At 34.9% G+C, this 22,672-nt stretch overlaps 1 protein-coding gene and 1 long non-coding RNA gene across 2 annotated transcripts in view; both read left to right on the forward strand.

The window, feature by feature from the left end:
- The window catches only part of LOC106077170 (uncharacterized), a 35,246-nt gene extending 20,166 nt beyond the window's left edge, over window positions 1-15,080 (forward strand). Inside the window, exon 9 of the mRNA XM_056010413.1 lies at window positions 14,002-15,080. Coding sequence (XP_055866388.1) covers window positions 14,002-14,945 — 944 coding nt within the window. The 3' untranslated portion in view covers window positions 14,946-15,080. The remainder of the gene's footprint in view (window positions 1-14,001) is intronic.
- On the forward strand, window positions 468-13,669 carry LOC129922829 (uncharacterized). The gene is made up of 3 exons (XR_008774731.1): window positions 468-710; window positions 13,269-13,314; window positions 13,604-13,669. It is a non-coding gene; the product is annotated as an uncharacterized LOC129922829 (long non-coding RNA).
- Window positions 15,081-22,672: the final 7,592 nt, after the last annotated feature.

Genomic DNA, 22,672 nt, shown 5'->3' on the forward strand with positions numbered 1-22,672 from the left:
ATCTTTCACTAGCTTTTTAATTATAATGAGAAAGGCTGATAAGTTCAATAGGATTCTTCTTTTCAGGACTGATTACCCATCATTGGTAGCAAGCACTATTTTTATGCATTTGCTGTCGGAAAATGGCTTTATGTCTCTAGTTACAATGTGTACAGCTCTGTAGCTCGCCTTACAGCCGACATATTTTATTGTTTGTTTTTGGTAAACATTGTCATCAGTCCTTCAGCCTAGGTGTAATATAATAGTTGCGTCTCAAACTAAGAATGCCGCCTTATTTATGTGTTTGGTTTCATAAAGGTGTTTAATGTTATAATGTTTACAAAGAGCCACTCTTTAATTATATAAAATATATTATGGTTTAGTATCACTTTTTTTGTTTGTTTTTTGAACAGAGGATTTTTTACACTTTGCGTTGACGTGTCGGCGGACCGGATGGAATATGTTTACTGGCCGGATGTAGCCCGCGGGTCGTATTTTGGGCATCACTGGTTTGTAATATTATAGGGAATTTCCTCAAGCATCAATTCTCAATGTCCAATTACGTGGATGGGAGTGTCTCCTAAAATAGCGCTTCACAGTCAAGTTTAAAAGTGTTCTAGGAAACGAATCACATCCGTGAAGACTGAAAGAAGCCAACAACATTTAGGTGTAAGTTCAAATAGTTTAGGAAGATGTTGAGACTGTAGGGATGTGAATAAGTTTTAAATAACGTAAGTTCAATGATTATTTATGTTATTATTTTGTGTACCTATATTCCAATGTTTAATTATGTATACGATTTATAAAAAAAAATACACCTAATGTAGATATCCAAGACCTCGTCTAGATCCAATAAATTTAGTATTTTTGTTTTTGTACAAATTATTAATGCAACTATATACTACATTTTGTGATAAGTTTAGGATTGGTGTATGATTATAATAAAGAAGAAAATGACTCCTGCTCTGCTCTGTTCTAATGAGAAAACTTAGAATGTATTAGTATTATGAAACACAGCTTAATTCTTAGACACAGCTTTAGAAATCTAAGACGCTGGTTTAGAATTCTTACACGCAGCTTTAGAATTATGAGGCACGGCTTTAGAATGTCTTAGGCACAGCTATTGAAAATCTTAGATACAGCCTTAGAAGTATTCGACACAGTTTGGAATGTCCTGACCTGAACACAGTTTTAGAATGTCTTAGCTATAGAATATCTTAGGACACAGCTTTAAAAATGTCGTATACACAGTTAAAGAAAATATTAGACACAGCTTTCAAACGTCTTAGACACAGCTTTAGAAAAAAAAAAGGAACAGCTTTAGAATATATTAGACACAGCTTTAGAAAATATTAGACACAGCTTTAGAAAATATTAGACACAGCTTTAGAAAATATTAGACACAGCTTAGAATATATTAGACACAGCTTTAGAATATATTAGACACAGCTTTAGAATATATTAGACACAGCTTTAGAATATATTAGACACAGCTTTAGAATATATTAGACACAGTTTTAGAATATATTAGACACAGCTTTAGAATATATTAGACACAGCTTTAGAATATATTAGACACAGCTTTAGAATATATTAGACACAGCTTTAGAATATATTAGACACAGCTTTAGAATCACTGAATGCCATCAAGACAAACACAAAATCAGAACCGCAGTTTATTGTTTTCAAAAAGCGACGCACATAAGGACAACAGAAACACTGTATCGGCACTGAACTAATCTAGGCGGTCAAAAACTTTTCAAACTGTAAGAAATCATAAAGACATTAAGTTAGAAAAACACAAATATAAAGTTGCATTTATTATTTCAATGCTGCCAAAAAATGTATACAAGTGGTCCTTTTTTTCTTGAGCATAAGACTTGGATTTTATTGAAATAAAAACGTAGAATCTTACAGCTTATTATATAGAAATATAGGCATTTAATAATATTAATAAGACTTGTCTACGAGTCCAAAGATTAATGAGAAATGCAGTGTCTACGCAGCCCCAGCTGTGACCTACATATTTTGCCACATCTAAGGCAAGCATAACCATTGTCCACCGGTGTTCGATTAAGTTCTTTTCGTCGTCTTAGTCTGTCCTCGGCAGCAGATTGTCTTTTGGTCTCAAATGTGTATGCCGCGGCCTTTGTGGATGACCTTAAGTTATCTCGATCTGAGGCCGCCACCAGGTGCAGGAAATACAAAAGTAAAGTATTGGTCTGACCGGAGGGTTGGGGAATGTTATTCCTGACTCTCCCCAACCAAATATGCCAGTGATTACGACTGTATGTTGCTGAGAATCCAATTTGATTGTATCCAACACGCTATTTGCATCATATAAAAATGTGAGTAACAGTCTCTTGTAGAATAAGTATTAGCAGTACGGTTATCAACAAGTCAGATCAAGAAACAAAACAATTAGGTCTAATTAGATGTAATTAAAAAATGTTTGTTAGTTCAAAATAAATTTCCCAGAATTTTATTTTTTTATTTTTCAAGATCTGTTGGAGGCCCCATTGGGATTTGCGTCTTGATGTTGCGCTCAGGGCATGATGCCTCCGTTTCGTTCTTGTATTAAGCTTTGACATTGCAAATTAATAATTTTTGTGAGTTGAAAGATGTTTCATTGCTAACATTTATGAAATTAAATACTATAATCTTAAGCGAGAATTCTTATATATATATATAATAGTATATGTACAGCAGTTTCATCAGGGTCCAACTAGAACATTTAAAGTTTGCAGCTACGCCCCTGCTTGTCATCTTGTTGGCGGTCTGGGATGTGATATAATAATCTTTAATACTGAACGAAGATCCAAAACACGTCAAACAAACCAGCAAACAATGCTTGACTTATATGCTCTTATAACTGACCTATTTGAACCTTCTTAGTATTCTTACACAGTGGGGTGTGTGGACGAGATGCTAAGCACGCTTGGGCTTGGATACCTAGCGACACTTGACTCGAGCAGACTTGTGTTTACTGAGCGATTGAAGGTATAGAAGACCATTTCCAAGACACCTCTGGTCCACAAATAAGATTGAACCATAGCGCTCTAAACATGATATAAGCATGAAAGTAGCGCTATATAAAAGATATTCCAAAAACAAAACAAAAAAAAACTTTTCATTTCATTTAATGAAAACTCAATAATAATGGCTATAAGAAACAAAGTGAAATTATGTAGCAACATTAAAAAAGATAAACATAATGTCCTAACTCCATATAAAAAAAAAAAAAAAAACATGTCTTCACGAAATGGAGGTCATGTAAAACTCAACTAAAAGTTCACATAAAGATGTCATTTTATCAGATGAAGTTAATATGAATAGGGGCCAACTGTAACTAATTTTACATACAGCTTCTAAAAGACATGTTTTGTTTGATGTCACAAAAGATTATCTTTTGAAGTTCATTTTTTACTTTATTTTTATTTGTTAATTAATCATTTTATCTTGAATTTGGGAGCACAATTTTAAATCTATTAAAAGCTGACTTTAAACCTCCCCCGGAAGTGATTAATATCACCTATATACGTTTTGTTTTAATCCCCGTTCTAACATTTAAGTTATCAATCAGATCCATAGGACTTCAGGCTGTCAGCTGGTAAACACACCAACAAAATCATTAACTATGAACATTAACTATGTACATTTTGGATCTTCGCTCTTTGTAATGAACATATGCAAACATATATCATTTCGTTCTTTGGTATATGAACATAAGCAAACATATATCATTTCGTTCTTTGGTATAGGAACATAAGTAAACATATATCATTTCGTTCTTTGGTATATGAACATAAGCAAACATATATCATTTCGTTCTTTGGTATATGAACATAATTTAATATGTAATTACTTATGTAAACATGAGATACATAAGACAGCTACATCTATATCAACATACATAGAAGCATTGATTCATGCAATATTCCTATAATAAATACAAACTTTGGTATGACATAATTCTATTACATTAAGATTGAGCATGTCACCGTTTCATTGAATCTGTTTACTGAGTAGTTGGTAAGGAAGAAAAGAGTAGTCTTCTCCTGGTTAGTCACGACAGAAACTGTTGTTTGATTACAAATCTTCAAAGCGTAGAGTAGTTTCCCTTTTATGACAGTAGCAAGTCTGTTGTTTGTTCATTTAGTTGTATGCCAATAAGGATCTACTTCATGGAAATGATTACATTGTATTTTCATTGAGCAATCAGACAAGCTTAACTACCGTACTTTTCATTTGCCTTCCAACAGCGTTGTGTTAACATTTACTTTAGAGGAGACTTTAAAATGTTTAGCATGTTTCGAAAGTTCCTCCAGATATGAAAATAATTACATCTTTCAGTGGCGTAGCTAGTGATTTGGGGACCCGGTGGCTTCATCTCTTTAACATGCATTTTGACACTTGAAATCTTAAATGAGATAATGGCGTAATACTTAAACTCATTTGAGGACCTGAGAAGATTTTCAAATTTGATCCCTTCCACCCACCTTAACTACGCCACTGACATCTTTTGAATCAGGGACTGTCAAGACCGTCGAACGACAGTCTAGAAGTCCAGAGCGCATACCGCACTACGAGGCAGCCTACAATACTTCAAAATATGAATATAAGGAAAGTTAGGTTCAAACCTTGTGATCTACGGGCAGATGAATTAAAGGTCATCTGTTTTTGTGGCCTATGGTTAACGAGGGTGTCATGCGGCCAGCATAACAACCAACTGCCTTTACTTTTCCCAAACTAACGTTAGGTACCATTAGAGCTGAGTGGACTCTAAAGACACCTTTAGTAAAAATTCCAGTTTTCACAGTGATTCAAAACCAGTTCCCCGATTCGGAAGCCAAGCGCTTTACCACTCATCCAACGCGCCTCTGAAATTACGAATAAAAATTTACAAATTCATTTTTATTTTACATAAAACATTATTACAAATGTATTACAAATATATTACAAATTTATTACAAATTTATTACAAATGTATTAAAAATGTATTACAAATGTATTACAAATGTATTACAAACGCTTAGTTTACAAAAGGACTAAACGACTTTATGCTTAGTTACAAAGATATGTTTGAATCAGTTCTCAGGACGTCGTCTTCTGTTTCACCAAAAGTCAAAGAACAAAAAACTTGTGAATGTTTGGGTCAAGTTGAACAAGTCACCAAAAACACAAGAAAAACCTAATCACAAAGGTTATATGAAATGTAATGGTATCAATAAGTTTGAATCAGTCGTGTAATTAAATGTGTTTTTATTTAGCGCCATTTCGTGGTTTTAACATTCTCAACATTGAGGCCGAAGAATTTCGCAATTACAAACAGTCCTGTATATTTACCTAAATCAGCAAATACGTTCAACCCATATAAACCTAGCGCCAGTAGCACAAGTGTGTTTAATGGACGATTCATCATCATCAGACTAGTAATACGTCTAATTAGCATCCGGGGTCGACATTTGACCTAACGGAAGAAACAATGGTTGTCTAACATATGTAGTCTAAACCAGTAGATCCAGGGGCGTAGCTAGATATTTGGGGGCCCCGGGGGATTGACCTCTTTGGGGATCCCTTGCACAGTTGATAAACTGACATGAGATAATGTTCTTAACAACTATGTAAGCCTATACATTCAAATTAGTACAGTATATCAGTTAAATTAACACAAAAATCATCATTAATAATCTTTTAATGAATAATACCGTTGTTTATTGGCGAAATAATGCACAAGTGACAAATCTCAATTCATGTCGCTTCGCGTAGTGCTTTCTGTGCAGCAAAGGCATCTATAACATCATCTACATCGATAAAGTCGATCATTAGTGATTCCACAGACAATAAGGCCATGCCCAAGCCTTTCTTGCGTCTTTTGCTCCCGAGAGGGTGTTTGATTAACTTGAGCTTTGAGAATGATCTCTCTTTTGACGCAAAGGAATAGGCATGAGTTAGCAATATTCGGATGGAGTTTGCAAGGTTTGAGCACAAATCATTACCCTTACAGAGCCAGCTTTCTCTATATGTTAGTTGGTGATTGTGGCACTGGTTTTCTGTGGAAAAAGTGCTTGTGCATCAATGACATCATTGAGCAAGCGATTTGACTGTATTTCATCATACAAACAAGAAAAATTAACAGAGTTTTTCACCTGCGTGTTATCATCCAAAGACTCCAAGAGGTGTCTTGGTTCAAGAAGAAACCCAAAGGTGTCCACATGGTTTTCCAGCCTTTGTAATATGTCCTTCATCTCCATATGAAGTCTGTGCAGCATTTCTTTCGCAACACGTTTGAATTGAAATTCAATTCTATTGACAGTTCTACATCAGAACTCAACTCCCCATCAAGTCTTTTCTTTCTTTTGATAATTTTGATTACAGGAAATCCATAGCTATCAATATATTCTTTTGCTTTTTCGATGAATTGGGAGATCAGTTTCGTCCGTTTCTCATCATTTTGTAGAAAGTAAGAAAGGGTTTTAATGTCTTCAGCAGCTTCCCTATGTGCAGTTCAGTTTTGTTTCTAGTTTCTTCTGAACTAAATAAATTGGGCGCAGAGATTTGACCAAAATTCAAGATAAGCAAAAAATTCTTAATTTTCCACTGCAAGAAGAAGATTCTGTGCACTGCTTCTAATGTCCATTCTATCGGTTGTCTTCAGCACGACTTCTCTCATAAAGAGACATTTTCACTTCTTCGACTGCTGTATCTTTCTATGATACTGTTACGAATCTCACTATCCAGGCTCGCTGCAAATGGCACCAAACGACACCACCAACTTAAAGAACTTGACAACTCTGGGCTTCAAAATAACGTAATAGTTTAATGTCAATAAATAACAGCCAACACTGTACAATTGGCAGCACGTAACACAAGACTGTACAAATATCTCTCCGCCGTATCAACTCTTGCACTGGTCTCTCTCTGTCTCGCCTCGGACTTGTACTGAGCCGTTGTAACGAACTGTAGACTGGAAAGTTGTCACTGACTGGTCTCTGATACCTTCGCTCTTTATATAGGGTCCCTGCTGGCCTTCTAGAACCCGACAGAACGTCGCTCGACCATTCTGGGTGGTCAGATGACTACAATTCTCGTGACGCTCCTGAGCTGTGTTCACGACGCCGATCCTTCTAGAACCGTCCTGTTGAAACTCGTCTCGGCTGACCGTCGTAACTCGTCACGCTCGACCGCTCGTCTAGCGCTGGCCTGGGGCGATTGGCGTTGGCTGACAACACACACACACACCACCCCCATCTGTGCCACCACCAGGTTTATAACAATACTTTTCTTCTACATGTTCATGGTCTCCTTTGTTTTTAGTGCTCCTATCAGGCTTCTTCTAAAATGATAAGGATGATGAAATAAACTACCCTATAAACCAAGTTACTTGTAAAAATGTTTCAAAAATTTTTTGACATGTTTCGGATGTTCCTTCAGAGCATGGGCGTAGCCAGGATTTTTTTTTCGGGGGGGGGGGGGGGGGAGGGGTTTGGGGGTGATTTTTTTCTCCCCCCCCCCCAACCCCCCCCCCCTCGCGAAAAAAAAATTATATGTATTTATGTGTGTGTGTGTGATTACATAATCTTTATTACATTCTGACCCTTCATTCTTTCGGAAGACGTTTATTGTGCCCTAGAATAGGTTCTTTTATGAGATAGTGGAAAAATTGTAGATTCCCCGACATTACTAGCAAAGGGGTCTGGTGGAGCGCTAGGAGCTCCCCCAGCGCGGGGCGAAGCCCCGCCGCCAAGTACTATTTCTGATATTGAAAACCAACAAAATGCATATTCTGAGGTATCTACAGTGCATTTTCCTGCTATTAAAAAGTTCTATTTCAAAAACCTAATGTGCTATTCTTACTGACTTAGACCCTCCCACGCCGTTCGGAGCATTTAACGTCAAGCTGTTTCCATAAAAATCTGTCACTGGTAATGTCTGAAGCCTCTTCCTACCTACCATGAAAACCTCCATGAATGAGTGGCGTGAAGTTGTACTAGGATATCATTGCAACTCTTCTTATGCGTAATTCATTTTGTCGGAGAACATGTCCCGCAAACCTCATGCGTCGTTCTCTCACAATCTTACTAAGGGGTCGGCATAGGATTTCCTTGATTTAGACCCGATCTCTATAACTGACTCCTAAAATCTGTCTTAGCCATCTTTGTTGAGCTACATTTAGTGTTTTTCGATTTCAGTAGTTGACTATTCACTGCAGTTTATTAATGGAGCCCTGTCACTGGTAAAAATATGTAACCTCTCTTGAATTAAGTGACTGTAGTTTGCTTTAGATTTTATATCGAAAAGAGAAGTTTTATCGTCAAAATCTTCTGTTGGGGGTTTTCCACCTCAAAATGCTCTGTAGGCGGATCTTATTTAGACTCAAAACCATCTGGAGGGGTTTTAAACTTTAAAAAAAGCCATCTGTAGACTAAGGGTTTAAACTCAAAACCCCCGATTCGCTTGGCTACGCTCAAATAATTTTAGTGTGTAATTTGCTTTTTTTTATGTTGAAGATGTATTTTTAGCACCAAACCCCTCTGAATGGGGGTTCAAACTCAAAACCCCTTTCGGCAACGCTCATAGCATTTTGAGTGCGTAATTTGCTTTTTTCTTACACTGAAGATGTATTTTTTATCCTCAAACCCCCTTGGCGGGGGGTTTAAACTCAAAACCCCTTTGACTACGCTCATAGATTTTAGAGTGAGTAATTTTCTTTTATTTATATTGAAGAGGTAATTTTTAGCTTCAAACTCCACTAGAGGGGAGTTTAAACTCAAAACCCCTTTGACTACACTCATAACATTTTTAATGTATAATTTGCTTTGTTTTTTATTATTAAAGAGGTATTTCTTACCTTCAAATTCCGCTGAAGTGGAGTTTAAACTCAAAACTGAGTCAAAACCCATTTAGCTAAGCTCATAACATTTTGAGTGCGTAATTAGCTTTTTTTTATATTAAAGAGGGGGTTTATCGTAAATTTTAGACGGGGTTTTAAAATCAAAATCTTCCTTAACTGTGCTCATGGAATTAGGGGATTTTCGTTTGCATTTTTTTTTGTTTTGTATTATAGAAGAGGGGGAGTTAACTGCTAAAACCCCAGGTAGGGGGTTTAAAACTCAAAACCCTGGTAGGGGGTTTTCAACTCAAAACCCTTGGTAGGGGTTTTTAAACTTCAACCCCTCTGGTAGGGGTTTTTAAACTCGACCCCCCCTGGTAGGGATTTTTAAACTCGAACCCCCCTGGTTGGGGGGTTTTAAACTCGAACCCCCCTGGTAGGGGGTTTTAAACTCAAAACCCCTTTGGTTGTGCTGGGGCAAGTGATGGTTTAGTATTAAAATCTCACCTAAAATAAACAAAATCTAAGCAAAAAATCAGTCACCAAATTCCGACTCCCCCCTTCGGGGGGGGGGATTTCATTTCGGAGGGGTGGGGGGTTTGAACCCCAAACCCCCCCTGGCTACGCCCATGCTTCAGAGTTGAAGATAGTTTACTTCCTAGTCCAAACCTCCCGTAGGACGACGAGACATGGGAGCGGGCAGGGTTTGAACCCGAGACCATCGATAAATCCAAACGGCATTCCAGCGCGCATTCTATTTCAAAGTCATTTCTTCATTGTATTATTTTATTTATATAATGATTCTCTTAATACAGAATGGTAGAATAGTGAATAGTAGAACTAATTTAGGTTTGTACTGATTTTGTACAGATTTAGATCTAAAACCGGCCAAATCATTATTTATGTACGATAAAAAAATCTCAAGTGCAGATGATGTTAAAAGGCCATATGTTTCTTTGACCAACAGTTAACCAGCATAACGATTCGTACCCATCGGAGTTTAAAAATTAAAAATTCCAGTCTTCGTTGATATTAGAACCCAAAACCCAAGGTTTGGAAGCCAAGCAATTAACCGCTTTTGATTTACAAAGTGACATGTGTATGGCTATAATTGCACGTATATGTTTGTATCTGCATGTGTGTGTTTATAATTCGATGTATAGCGTCAAGCATGTGGTATATGAAAAACTAAACTTATCAGATAGTGATATTTAATATATTGTCTACGCATATTTTTTGTGACTTTATGACTAAAGGAATTTCTTGCTAAATATATATTTAATAAGAAATCGGAAATTTCAAATAATACTTCTAAATTATAAATAGTCACCAAAGTCTTGAAGATTCTTTCGTCGTTTGCAAATTTACTTAATTAATTCTTTTTCCTTAACGTAATGTTAGTCGAATTCCGCAGACACATGTCCAGAAATAAACAAATAAAAATACTCTCGTGTGAGAGACAACTAGATCCCAAACCCCGACAACAAGTGCGGACTACTCTGTAGGATGATAGTTGAAAAGAAAAGGGCTGGGCAAAACTCAGGTTAAAACTGTAACAACAAACGTTCACAGCTAATGTTTGGAAATAAACAAGAAAAAAAAATGAAACATGAGTTACAACAAGGTCTACAAAGTACTCAGAGTTTTGTACGTCATTTCTTGAACTGGAAGATAAAAAAAAGCCTATTGGGTAACAAAGTTAAAAAAAAAGTTTCAGTTATCTGCCCTTGAATGTTTGGTAAAAAAAAAATACTTTGAAGCGATTCTTATTTATTTTTAGAACTCGTCAAATATGTTCTGCAAGATGTTCCGCAAGAAAAAAACTAAAACTGATAGAAACGTATCGAAAATACTCAAAACAGAAAAAGTAAGTCTGTATTTGTTTAAATTAACTAAAAAATGTTTTCTTATTTTGGCTTTTCTTATTATAAATTTAAGCAAAAATCTGATACCCAAGCAAAACAAAAAGAAGCAATGACGCCAACATAGCGCGTCCTTAGAAACAGCGCACCATTGGGATAAAAAAAAAATAACAACACAAAATCAAACAAACACACACACACACACCCCTAACAAAGAAGCAATCCATAAGCGCATGACACCCGCTACCCTCTCCCGTCGTTCTGCGTGAGGTTTTAAGTAGGAAGTAGAATATCAAACATGTACAAACAACTTTTTTGTGTATCTCATACTTTTTTCTTCACTTCACGCACAACCTTGACATGCCAGGTAGGTTTTAATGAAAAATGAAAATATTAATTGTCATTAATACAATCATCAATGAATTTTGTATTTTTTTTACGAAGGTAGGCCATCAATGGAAGAGCCTGAGAATGATAATTATTCCGTTTGTAATATAATAACAATAATGATACTAAAAAGACAATAACTATGTAGAATTAAAATTGCAATTTTAAAGTTCAGAAAAATCTGGTTTTACATAATTGCGATTACTTTTGAATTCAATTACTCGAATCTAAAACTAGCAGTCTTGATAGATCTTGTATATTTATAAAATGTAAATGGTGTTTGTAAAATATAGTCTATCAGTAATACATGATCCTATATTTATATGTTTTAAAATCTTAACAAAACCTAGATTTATACTCTTTGTCAAATGACTATTGTATTCGTCCATATTGTTGTAGAGATTTTAATTGTAAGCGTAAATAAATGTTTCGATTACGAGTAACGAATACTGCAGCCGATAAATCCATTCTTCTTTTTTTTCTAGATTAGCTTGTGTAGAGTCTAGATCTAGAATTAGATTAGACTTAATTAACCTTTACGTTTATAGATCTTTAAATGTCTAGATTCAGTAGTAAATATTGTAAACATATAAATTGAGATCTATATCTAAATTAAATTAGACATCGATTTAATATCTATTACGTTATAGATGAAATTTGCTATAATAGATCTAGACTAGATCTAGATGTCTGTTATCTAATCAATTTTTAGATGATCTTATGATAGATATAGGTTCAGATAATATTCTACTAGATCCATAATCAGCATAAGCCTATAAATAGATCTATCTAGTGTTAAGAGACTTGTATATCTTGTAAAAAGTATTCCTTTCAGATCTTGCATTCAATATATGTAGGGCAGACGATGTTATTAAGGTCATCTTTTTCTGTGGCCTACATTTAACGAGGGTGTCTTGTGACCAGCACAATGACCAACTTCAAGTGCTCCTTACCTAGTGCCAGTAAAGATTGAATGGGTTGCCCGAATTAGTCTGAAAAACCAAAGACTTATCAGAAGTTTAAGCCAATGTTTAACATGCATGTCTAGATTGACACTTGAAATGCATAGAACATAATTATTCTCTTTTTTAAATTAACATCTGTACTGTCTAAAAAACTTAAGCTAGAACGGTAAATTTAAATCTAAAAGTTAGACTCTGGTGTAGATCTATATAAACCACCATAACTAATTAGATCTTAGGTAAATTAGAAAATATATATCTACATCTAAATTCACATTAGCCTATAGTCTAGATTTATAAACAATGTAATTCATACTACATCTAGTCTATTGATATATCCATCCCATCCCCCGTAGATCTGAAGGAACATCCGAAACATGTAAAACATTTTATAAACATCCATCTTTAGAGTTTAGATATAGGCCTACTTAGATTTAAATAAAAGTTAATGCATCTATATAAAATCTAAAAGATAAACAAAAAGTAGGCCTAATAGATCTAGACTAATTCTAAAAGTGTAAATATCTTTGTTTAAAAAAATAATTGAAATCAATTAGGTAATATCTAAATTGTACACTTTAAAATGTAGATGTGGTTACAGCATTTTTTTATAATTGCAAAAATTCAGGCAGGATGACTAGGGATGGAGCAGGCAGGATTCAAACCCAAGACTATTGAGAGACAACTATGATTGCATATCACACTACCAGGCTGCCAGATCTAGATAAAAAATACCCAATTTTTGTAATAAGGATACTATTGTCTTATTCAAAACAATATACATAAAAAATCCTAGACTAATGTATTTTTTTATTTGTAGTTTCTTTATATTTTTATTATTTGACTTTTTTTTTATTACTACTTTTCATTTTTATTATTTTGTTTTCTATCTTAAGGGATTTGTCACTTAGATCTAGATCTAGTACTCCAAAAGTTATTTTCAAGTCAATTGGAGCTTAAAATTAAAACCTAGACTTCCAAAGCCTAATAAATTTTTATTTTTTTTACATTTCATAATAAAGCATTTCACATGTATTACATTTAGTCTAAGAGCAAAAATAAAAGGCAGTTAATCTTAGTTGAAGTAATTTATTAAACACCAAAATATTACTTTAATTTTACTGTACAAGCAAAAGGATACAAAAAGTAGATTTTTTTCTGAGAATATTTCATTGATGTAAATTTGTTTATGTATAAAGAACAAAAATGAAAGCAACAATGTACATATTTTGTTCTAATTTCCAGAACCGTAGAGACCCAAGTTTTCGTCAAGTCACCTGTGGACTTAATGGTATGAAATCAGAGTGAAACGATACCTAAAATTAAAACGTTTTATGGTTTTATTTTATTATCAAATTTTTCACTAGAATTTAGCACAATAATATGTAGCATGTCAAATTCAAGTTGTTGCAATGTTAGGTCTATGTTCAACTTCTAGAACTATATATTAAGTCTTTGGTATCTATTCTATGAAAAAAATGCAGTGTTTTAAAAAATATTCTCTTTTTTTTTTTCAAAAAAAAAAAAAAAAATTCTGTAAAAAATTAGACAGACTGACACATGTATTTAAACTATTTCAGTTTGTCTAAAGGATCAGACTTACCTAGCAGACTCCTCTAGTCTCTGTGATGAGAATCCAGATACAGGTAAACTTTTTGTTTGTAAATGTTTAGATAGAGAAAGGTTTTTGTATAAATCTTTTTTCTAATAATAAAGATAAAAGAAAAGAATATATAAAATAGTTATTTGACTTTCATCCTTTCAGATCCTTATCATTTTGCCAGTGACCAGTCCAAAGTCCAGTCAGATGATGTTGAAGTTCCACTAATTGGTAACTTTTGAGTTTCATTTTTAGTGTATAAACTGTAGAGATCAACACATGGGTTAGACTTGATCTATTTATAGATATCTCTTGATTGACTCAATACTGTACATTGTGTTGTAAACATTGGATCAAATTTATTTCCTTGTTCTCCAGGTGATCATGAAACTCAGGAGTCAGAAGGTGGAGAAGCTGATCTACACAAATATCTTGTGGGCTGTAAGAAGAATCCAGGTCATAGCCAGTTTATACCTGTTGATACATTCACCTTGAAACATTTACCTAAAGGTCTTCAAGTCAAAGATTTGTATGAACACATCAAAGTTACAGCTGACCTCACAGTTAGAGTTAGTGTTACAATGTCAAGTCCAGACAGACCAAAGTTTTGGCCAAAGACAACTCGACCATATCCATTTTCTAACATGAGTGAGAGAAGAAACTTCTGGACAGGAAGTGGAAGAGTGAGGTATGTAAACAAGTTTCAAGATGGAGTCAGACAAGATGGAGGATTTGGACGTACTGACTACACAAAGTGTTGGTGTAGAAAATGTGAAGGTTCAAACTCACCCAGCAATGTGTGGTGGGAGTTTCAAGTGTACACAGCCACACATGTGGTTTTTGATGACATTGAGGCCAACCACACAACCTTGAGATTGTTTTATGATAGAGATAACAGTCCAATGGTCAGTGTTAATAAGGTCAGTGTTACATGTGTAAACATTGAGGATGACTGGTGTTGGTTGAACTGTGTGACATGTGATGAAACTTTAGGAAATAAACTGATGGGAATGTGGAAACATTATGAAAATGTCAGGGGGAAAGTCTGGAACAAATACTTGGCTTCTAGATCTTCACACAAGTTGACCTTTATAGTGTCACATCCTCATGGATGTTCTAAACAGGTCAGTGTTGGTCAATGGAAGGACAGACCAGAGGTGGGTGGTAGCTCTAAGTTTACTTATACAACTTGCACATGTCCAGGAAGTAGTGGAGCACAAGTCCACTGTCTGGGGTATAAAGACTGGGCTTGGTCTGATCATGTCCACGGTGGAAGTTTCAAGTCTGGATTAAATTACTGTGCAGTTGCTTATTTCTTGTGAGTTGTTTCCCTTGTGAGTTGTCCAGCTCCACCATGAAGATGTCTTTGAGAACCCTTGGCATTCTAAATCTCTAACTTAAATGTCTCTTTAGTCTTGAGATGTGTAAATAAATTGTGTATGTTATCTTTAAATTTATAATGTTTTTTTTCCTTTTTTATCCATGTTTTTGTCAGGCTAATTTAAGATTCCAGATTGATGATTCAAAATTCCAGGATTCAAACCTGGGAAGCAAAGAAATTAATCATATAGCCACCGCCCTTTTAAACACCAAAAGATTGACAGAAAAACATTTTATAACTAAATACATTGCACAATCATCTCAATTCCACTAACTGAGAGAACTTACCGGATGAAACTGTAGATTGATTACAAATATTCAAAGCGTACAGTAGTTTCACTTTTAAGACAGTAGTCAGTAGCAAATCGGTTATTTGTTCAAAACTAAAACATGTATGGTAATAAGGATCTAATTCACGGAAATGATTATATTGTCGTTGAGCAATCAGACCAGCTTAACTACCGTGCTTTTCATTTGCCTTCCAACAGCGTTGTGCTAACTTTTACTTCAGAGGAGACTTTTAAATGTTTAGCATGTTTCAGATGTTACTCCATATTTGTAAATAATTACATCTTTTAGTTGCGTAGTTAGGGATTTTGAGGGACCGGGTGACTGACCTCTTTAGAGGCCCCTGCATTTTGACATTCAACATCACGAAACGAGATAAATGGCTTAATAGTTAATGTAAAAACACATTTTGGACACTCATTTGGGACCTCCCTCAAGTAAGGGCCTGAGGATATTATTAAGTTTGATCCCCCTCCACCCACCCTAGCTACGCCACTGACATCTTTTGAACCCAGGACCATCAACACCAGCAAACGACAGTCCAGAGCGCTTACCACACGACGAAACAGCCTACAATACTTGAAAACATTTATAAAAGTAAATTTTAGACCTTGTGATCTACGCGACAGATGAATTAAAGGTTATCTGTTTCTGTGGCCCACGTTGACAATGGTGTCATGTGGCCAGCACAACAACCGACCGCCTTTACTTTTACCCAACTAATGTTAAGAACCCATTAGAGCTAGGTAGACTCAGAAGCGCCTTAAGATCCGGAAAGTAAAAATCACAGTTTTTTCCCCAGGATTCGAACCCGGACCCCGGTTTTGAAGCCAAGCGCTTTACCACTCCACCACACGTTCGACATTATGAATAAAAACTATTAAATTAATTTAATACTTTAAACATGTATTACAAATGTCTTACAAATGTAATACAAATGTATTACAAATGCTTAGTTTACAAAAGGACTCAAAGAGTTTTAGCTCAGTTGTAAAGATACCTTTAAACCAGTTCTCTGGACTTCGTCTTCTGTATCATCAAAAGTCAAAACAAACTTGTACATGATTGGATAAGACCAAAAACAAGAAAAACTAAAAAAAAAATCATTTTATTTTTAATTCACAAAATTTAAACGAAGTGTAATGTATTAATTAGTTTGCATCAGTCATGTAATTACGTTTGTGATAGATCTAGACTAACAATAACAAATCTGTGTGATTAGAAATATTTATTTACCATTTTTTTTCGTTTAGCGAAAGTTCGTGTTTTAGCTATGATTCTATCACTTATTAAGAATAAAAGGGAAGTCTGGATGGATTTTACGTTATTAGATTTTAAAAGCATTTCAATTTTAAGAAAGGGGGGGGGAGAGACATGAATGCTAACTCCTGGCTCTCGCCTCCCCGAGTCGACGTGATAATCACCTGCTAGTGAGGTACTTTTGACTAGAGAAAATTGCATTTTGTTCATTACAATTTAGAAATGCGACCTACAAAGGGGACTAATTCAGCTTATACTATCCCTTCAGTCAAGTACAATTTCTTTCCCTTGGTCGAGATACCAAACAAAATAAATTATGACCAATAGTTAATTAACTAATTGGTTTAGTAGTATTTTGTTTTATTGATCCTTGTGTTGTCTGGTAAAAAAAAAAAGTTGCGCAATATTTCAGCTGGGTGTCGCAGAAATAACGTGTACACAGTTTTACCACACACAAATCAGTTAGAGTGAATTGAGAGAAGCTTTGTAAACATTGGGAAAGATAAAGCCTTAGACCTTGTCACATAAATCAGACGGATGTGCTCATTGGTAAAGGTTACATTCTTATATACTTGTCAATCTTGGACACTGACTGTAAAACTAGAGCGAAAGATACTAAAGATGAAATTGAGACGCTATAGAAAGATTCTAGGCATCATTTGTAAGGACTGCATCAAAAAGAAGGAGATTTAAAATAAGATCAAAATATCAATAGGGCTATACTATGACTTGCTGTCCACTGTCAAAATGCAAGCTAAAATGTTATGGCCATATTACAAACCCTCGAGACTCGCAAAAACTTTATTTCAGGTAACAGTACCAGGAAAAAGAAAATAAGACAGATTGAAAAATCGATGGGAAGACAACATGGACTTGTCATTGAAAGAGGTTATTTTAAAGGCAAAATAATTAAGAGGAATGGAGAAAGACGTTCTACTGATCATGTGTGGTACCCCATCGTTTCTAGAGACACAGGGATAGGTTAAGGTGAAAGTGATTTGAGCAGACAATATAAAATCAAACTCTCTACAAACCTACACTTAAATCATTATTTGTTATTACACACTTTAGAAAAAAAAAGACTTCTTAGATTAAAGTAGAAATGTCTATGTTTCCATCCATTAACAAAGAACACAAAATCTTTGGGGTTTGAACAGGTCATCAGGGACCCTAGGCGAAGCGAATAGGACGACCCGTTTGAAATAGAATAACAACACGTCTTCTGCACCTTCTGTCTACAAGGGCTTTCCTATTGGCCTCAAACGTATACCCATCGGCCTTCATGAGAGCTCTCCAGCTGTCTTTTTCAAAAGTAATATTCTGCCAGCTTTTTTTTCCGCTATGCCAATATTGGCATAGATCTTAGTAGCGCTAAATAAAGGCACCTCTGTCACGACATTTTCTTTCAAGCTCGCAAAAAAAAATTGCCTTTGGCATGTGGTCGTCCCCAGTGCGGGATAAGTGTCATCACGATGGTGACGGGTTTGAAACCTGCATACCCTCATATCACTTCATTTCTGAAAGCACGTCCAAAAAAGTTTGCAACAACACTAGGCGTTTAAAGGAGGTGTAGTGGCTAAGTGTTACAGCGCTCGGCATCCAACTGAGGATTACGGGTTCAAATCCTTGGATTTTGAATTTCGGGATTTTAGGGCGCCTGTAAGTCCATCCAGCTCTAATGTGCACTTGGCATTAGTGTTTGGGAAAAGTAAAGGCGGTTGTTCGTTGAGCTGGCCGCATGACACATGAGCCACAGAAACCATTGACCTTTACATCATCTGCTATATAGATCACAAGGTCTGAAATGGGTGCTTTACTTTTGTATTATTATTTTTTTTTTACTAGGCGTTCACTATTCGGGTTAAACACATATTATATACAATAAGAGAAATTAAACAATAATTCTATTATATTTTTTTCTCGAATAATATTTGGGAGTCTGGAGATAAACTAAACTTTGTCACGGACGCTAGATTGAGTTTCACTGATGCCAACTAAATTTTATTTTACAAAAATTAAATTGGAATATCTTACAATATTTGATTCTGCATTCTTAAAATTGTAAAAAGTGTAATAATGTTATTTAATAAAAAAAAGCTTCTCAACAATATACAACAATATATAGCAATATCCTATACCACCGTATACTCTAAAAAGCAAGTTTTTCATAGTTATTCTTTCATAAATGAAAGTGTGTAGTATACTCTAAGAAAGAGATGTAGAATGAATGTGTGTTGTTTACGTCTTTGTTTAAAAACAAATCTGTATATATTACATTTCCATAGAAAACTGTTTGGTTGTAGATTCCTGCAGATGTGTTTGATTTCTGCTTGTTTTGTAAGTAACTAGCTACATTCGTACTATTCCTCCTGGTATTGAAAGCAGAAGACTTTGGTTCTGTATCGTCTGTAGTCTGTGCATCTTTTCCATCATGTGGCCCGGGACACTTGTGTTGGAAATTAAAATGGCCCGCAGATTGAATTATTTTGGGCATCACTGATGTAGAGCATTAAAAGTGGTCATATTCGTATTCTTGTTAATTTGTGTCAGTTCGCAATGGTCCCAATCTGTTTGTGTGTGACATTTTGAAGATGAGGTATCTAGGAGAACGTTTCCGTGTTACCTTTGGAGTGTCAGTTTGATGCCTAATACAAAGTCAAACTCCCTTAATAAGTAGATAAGTGGTTTAAGTGAGACTTATCATTAAAATAGGTCTGTACCCTCAGACCTACGCCGTGGCAGCCAGCTATTGATGCCCCCAGACCACATGACAGGCTTAATGGGACGTTTGGTTTCGGTTTATCATTCAAAGCAGAAAAGAAAAAATAACTCGGTTTAACACAAAACTAAAAGAATTAAAGAGTTACTCACCTTTGTTCCTTTCTTTATTGTTTTATCAAAAAGTAAAAAACTAAATTCATCATTCTTGGCTTTTTATTTCTTTTTCTCATTGTTCCGTGAATTTCGTTTGAAATTTTCACTACAGAAACAGAGACCACAACTAGGAACACGCCTCTTCTAGCGACATAGTCTTTGACATAGAAGGGAAAGGATAATTTATGTCGCACATTTCTGAGCTCATTCAACTTAAACTAAATAGACTAAAACTGAGGCGAAATGATAGACTGAACTCAGAGGCTACCTTAGAATTACGCGAGACCTTTGGGAGAGTGTGAGACCTAAGTGTAGGCTATATATATATATATATATATATATATATATATATATATATATATATATATATATATATATATATATATATATATATATATATATATATATATATAATGTACACAATCTCATGAACATCCTCGTCCTCCTCATACGATGTAAGCCTTATTAAAGGTAGAAATAATGGTATCTTACGTAGGTACTGTACTGTTGGCCATTAGACTATGTAACGTATGTATTGTATGTGTGCGGATAGTAAAATTTTGTTTGTCAGATTAATGGGACTATTGATTCATTTTTGTTATCGTGGGGCCCCTTAAGAAACTTGGCTTTGGGCGATTGCCCCAGTTTTCCCCCTCCCCCAAAGCCACCTCTGGTCTAATTATATATATAAGGGATATAATCGAACCAAGTACAGTTATGGCTTCCACTTGTGAAAGTTAAGCCTGGAATTCCTACTTTTGCTATCAATTAAAGTGTTAATTTAGGTTTGGGCTTTCGTACATAGAAAGTGCATTTAATCGATTACTATGGAAGGTCTATAGTTAGGGGATTTGGCGGGCTGACTAGAAGACGCAGGCGTACTTTTTGGTGGATTGGAAGCATTAATTAAAAAAGATTGACAACCTATGCGGCTCATTGCCATATACAAGATATTTAAAAGTCAGCTTAAAGTTATAAAGTTACAAATGTTTCACTTCTATTCCAACGTTATTTCACTTTCATAGAAACACCATTGACCCATTCCCTTCTTTGAAGTCCAAACATTGCAACTAGAAATGTTTTTGTAATTCTGAGTCAATAAAGTGTCTGTAAGTATTGAATTAGTTGACATTTGTACTTACCTTTAATAGAAGAACTAATATTAGAGATAACGGTATGTAAATTTTGAGAATCTAAAACAAGAATTAATATTGTATTAATTTAAGTGTGTAACCAATGCATAAAATAAAAGGGTCCACACAATCGAAAAGATAATTCATTGATGTAAATGAAAATTGCAAAACAAATATGTGCTTTGTCTCGAAGGTTCAGGGTTCAAATCCAAGCCGCTGCCCTCCCTTGCCATATGAAGCTATGGGCTAGGTAGAAGCTTCAATTCAGAAGGAACTTGCAAAACATGTAAAACAGACAGACAACAAGAAGACAACTTTGACCTTGTAGGCATGCAAGGTATGCACCGATAGACTATAGATGAACACAAATATTTCATTTCAAGAGTTTTATAATGGCTATCATTAAAGGGTTGACAAAAACAGAGATGTACATCAAAATAGTCTTGTAAATGTGTATCTCTAATTAACTCTTTCTGTGCAGAACAAGAGTTAGGTATATCGTCTGACCTAAATACACTGTAAAACCTTTTGCTTTTTAAAAAGTTTATTATCATTTCAGGAAAAAAAAAATTGTTTGCTTCACCCATCATACAAATGAATTGCATTACTGCCCTTGAACACGAGTTTCTTAAACTAAACATATTTTGTGTGATTTAGTTTTAGATTTTCATTCCAAAAAAATATTTTTATTTACAATTGATTCTATTGAACAAATGTAAACATTACCGATAAAATGTCTGAGCCTTTTGTGTTGTGTACCAATGTGTTTTTTCAAAGACATGTTTAGTGTTGTGCAAGTGTTAACCGTTAGTATTATTTTTGTCTTCAAGGAAGTTTAAATGGATTATAATATTTTATCAACGAGAAGATAAAGCGTCCAGTAAGTTACGGTTTTCTTTTGATTTAAAGTACAAATTTAGAATCAAAACCCAAATCAAAATACCTGAACTAGATCTAAGACATGAAAGAATACAATTATTTTGACGCCATGTCACTACAACTTGGTACTGCAAGGTTTAGACAAGGGGAACATATTTTTTAACCTGAAAGAAAGTGTGGATATATTCCCTTTATGACCTTAGATGAGATCAGTTGTTATAGAAGACTTCAACACTGACCTGCGACTTTGCAACGAGCCAATTACATAAGGCTATGGGGAATGGATACGTTTGACCATGGGCGTAGCCGAGAGGGGGTGGGAATCGGAGTTTAATGACTGATTTTTTGCTTTGATTAATTAAGTGAAAATTTAATACTATATGTTACACATAGCTTATGTTGCCTATAGCTTTTGCTGCCCATAGCTTATGTTACCTATAGCTTATGTTGCCCATAGCTTATGTTGTCTATACGTTTAGTTAGCTATGGCTTATTTTGCCTATAGCTTATGTTGCCTATAGCTTATGTTGCCTATAGCTTTTGTTACCCATAGCTTATGTTGTCTATACGTTTAGTAAGCTATGGCTTATGTTGCCTATAGCTTATGTTGCCTATAGCTTATGTTGCCCATAGCTTATGTTGTCTATACGTTTAGTTAGCTATGGCTTATGTTGCCTATAGCTTATGTTGCCTATAGCTTATGTTGCCCATAGCTTATGTTGTCCATAGTTTATGTTGCCTATAGCTTATATTAGCCATAGCTTATGTTGCCCATAGCTTATGTTGCCTATAGGTAAATCCAGCACTGTGTGTCACTATTTCGAGTATTAGAAGATGAGAGAAATAAACATGTAAATAATTTGCTGCGGAACTAAAAGTCTTAAGGGAAATAACACTTCAAACATTTATCTGTTCTACATAGAAATGGTACTGATACTACTAGTAATAAAAATCTTTATTTTACATGAGAAAATTGTTCTTAACATTTGTGCATTTAAGAAATACATAAAACTCTCCTGAAAAAGAAACCACAATGGCTTTTATTATTACAGATATTTATATATGTGACTCCAAAGAAGTGTGTGTGTGTGTGTATGTGTTTCAATCGGCTGTCTAGATGATGGTGAATCATTTGTTTATCTTGACTGAATTGATTCTAATGTATCCACGAGAAAGTCCATCGCAGGGGCTGTTTAATATAAGAGAGTGAAAGTTGAAGCCAGAGAATTGAGTGA

The sequence above is a fragment of the Biomphalaria glabrata genome, chromosome 14, assembly GCF_947242115.1.
Source record: "Biomphalaria glabrata chromosome 14, xgBioGlab47.1, whole genome shotgun sequence".
Classification (NCBI taxonomy): Eukaryota; Metazoa; Mollusca; class Gastropoda; family Planorbidae; genus Biomphalaria; species Biomphalaria glabrata.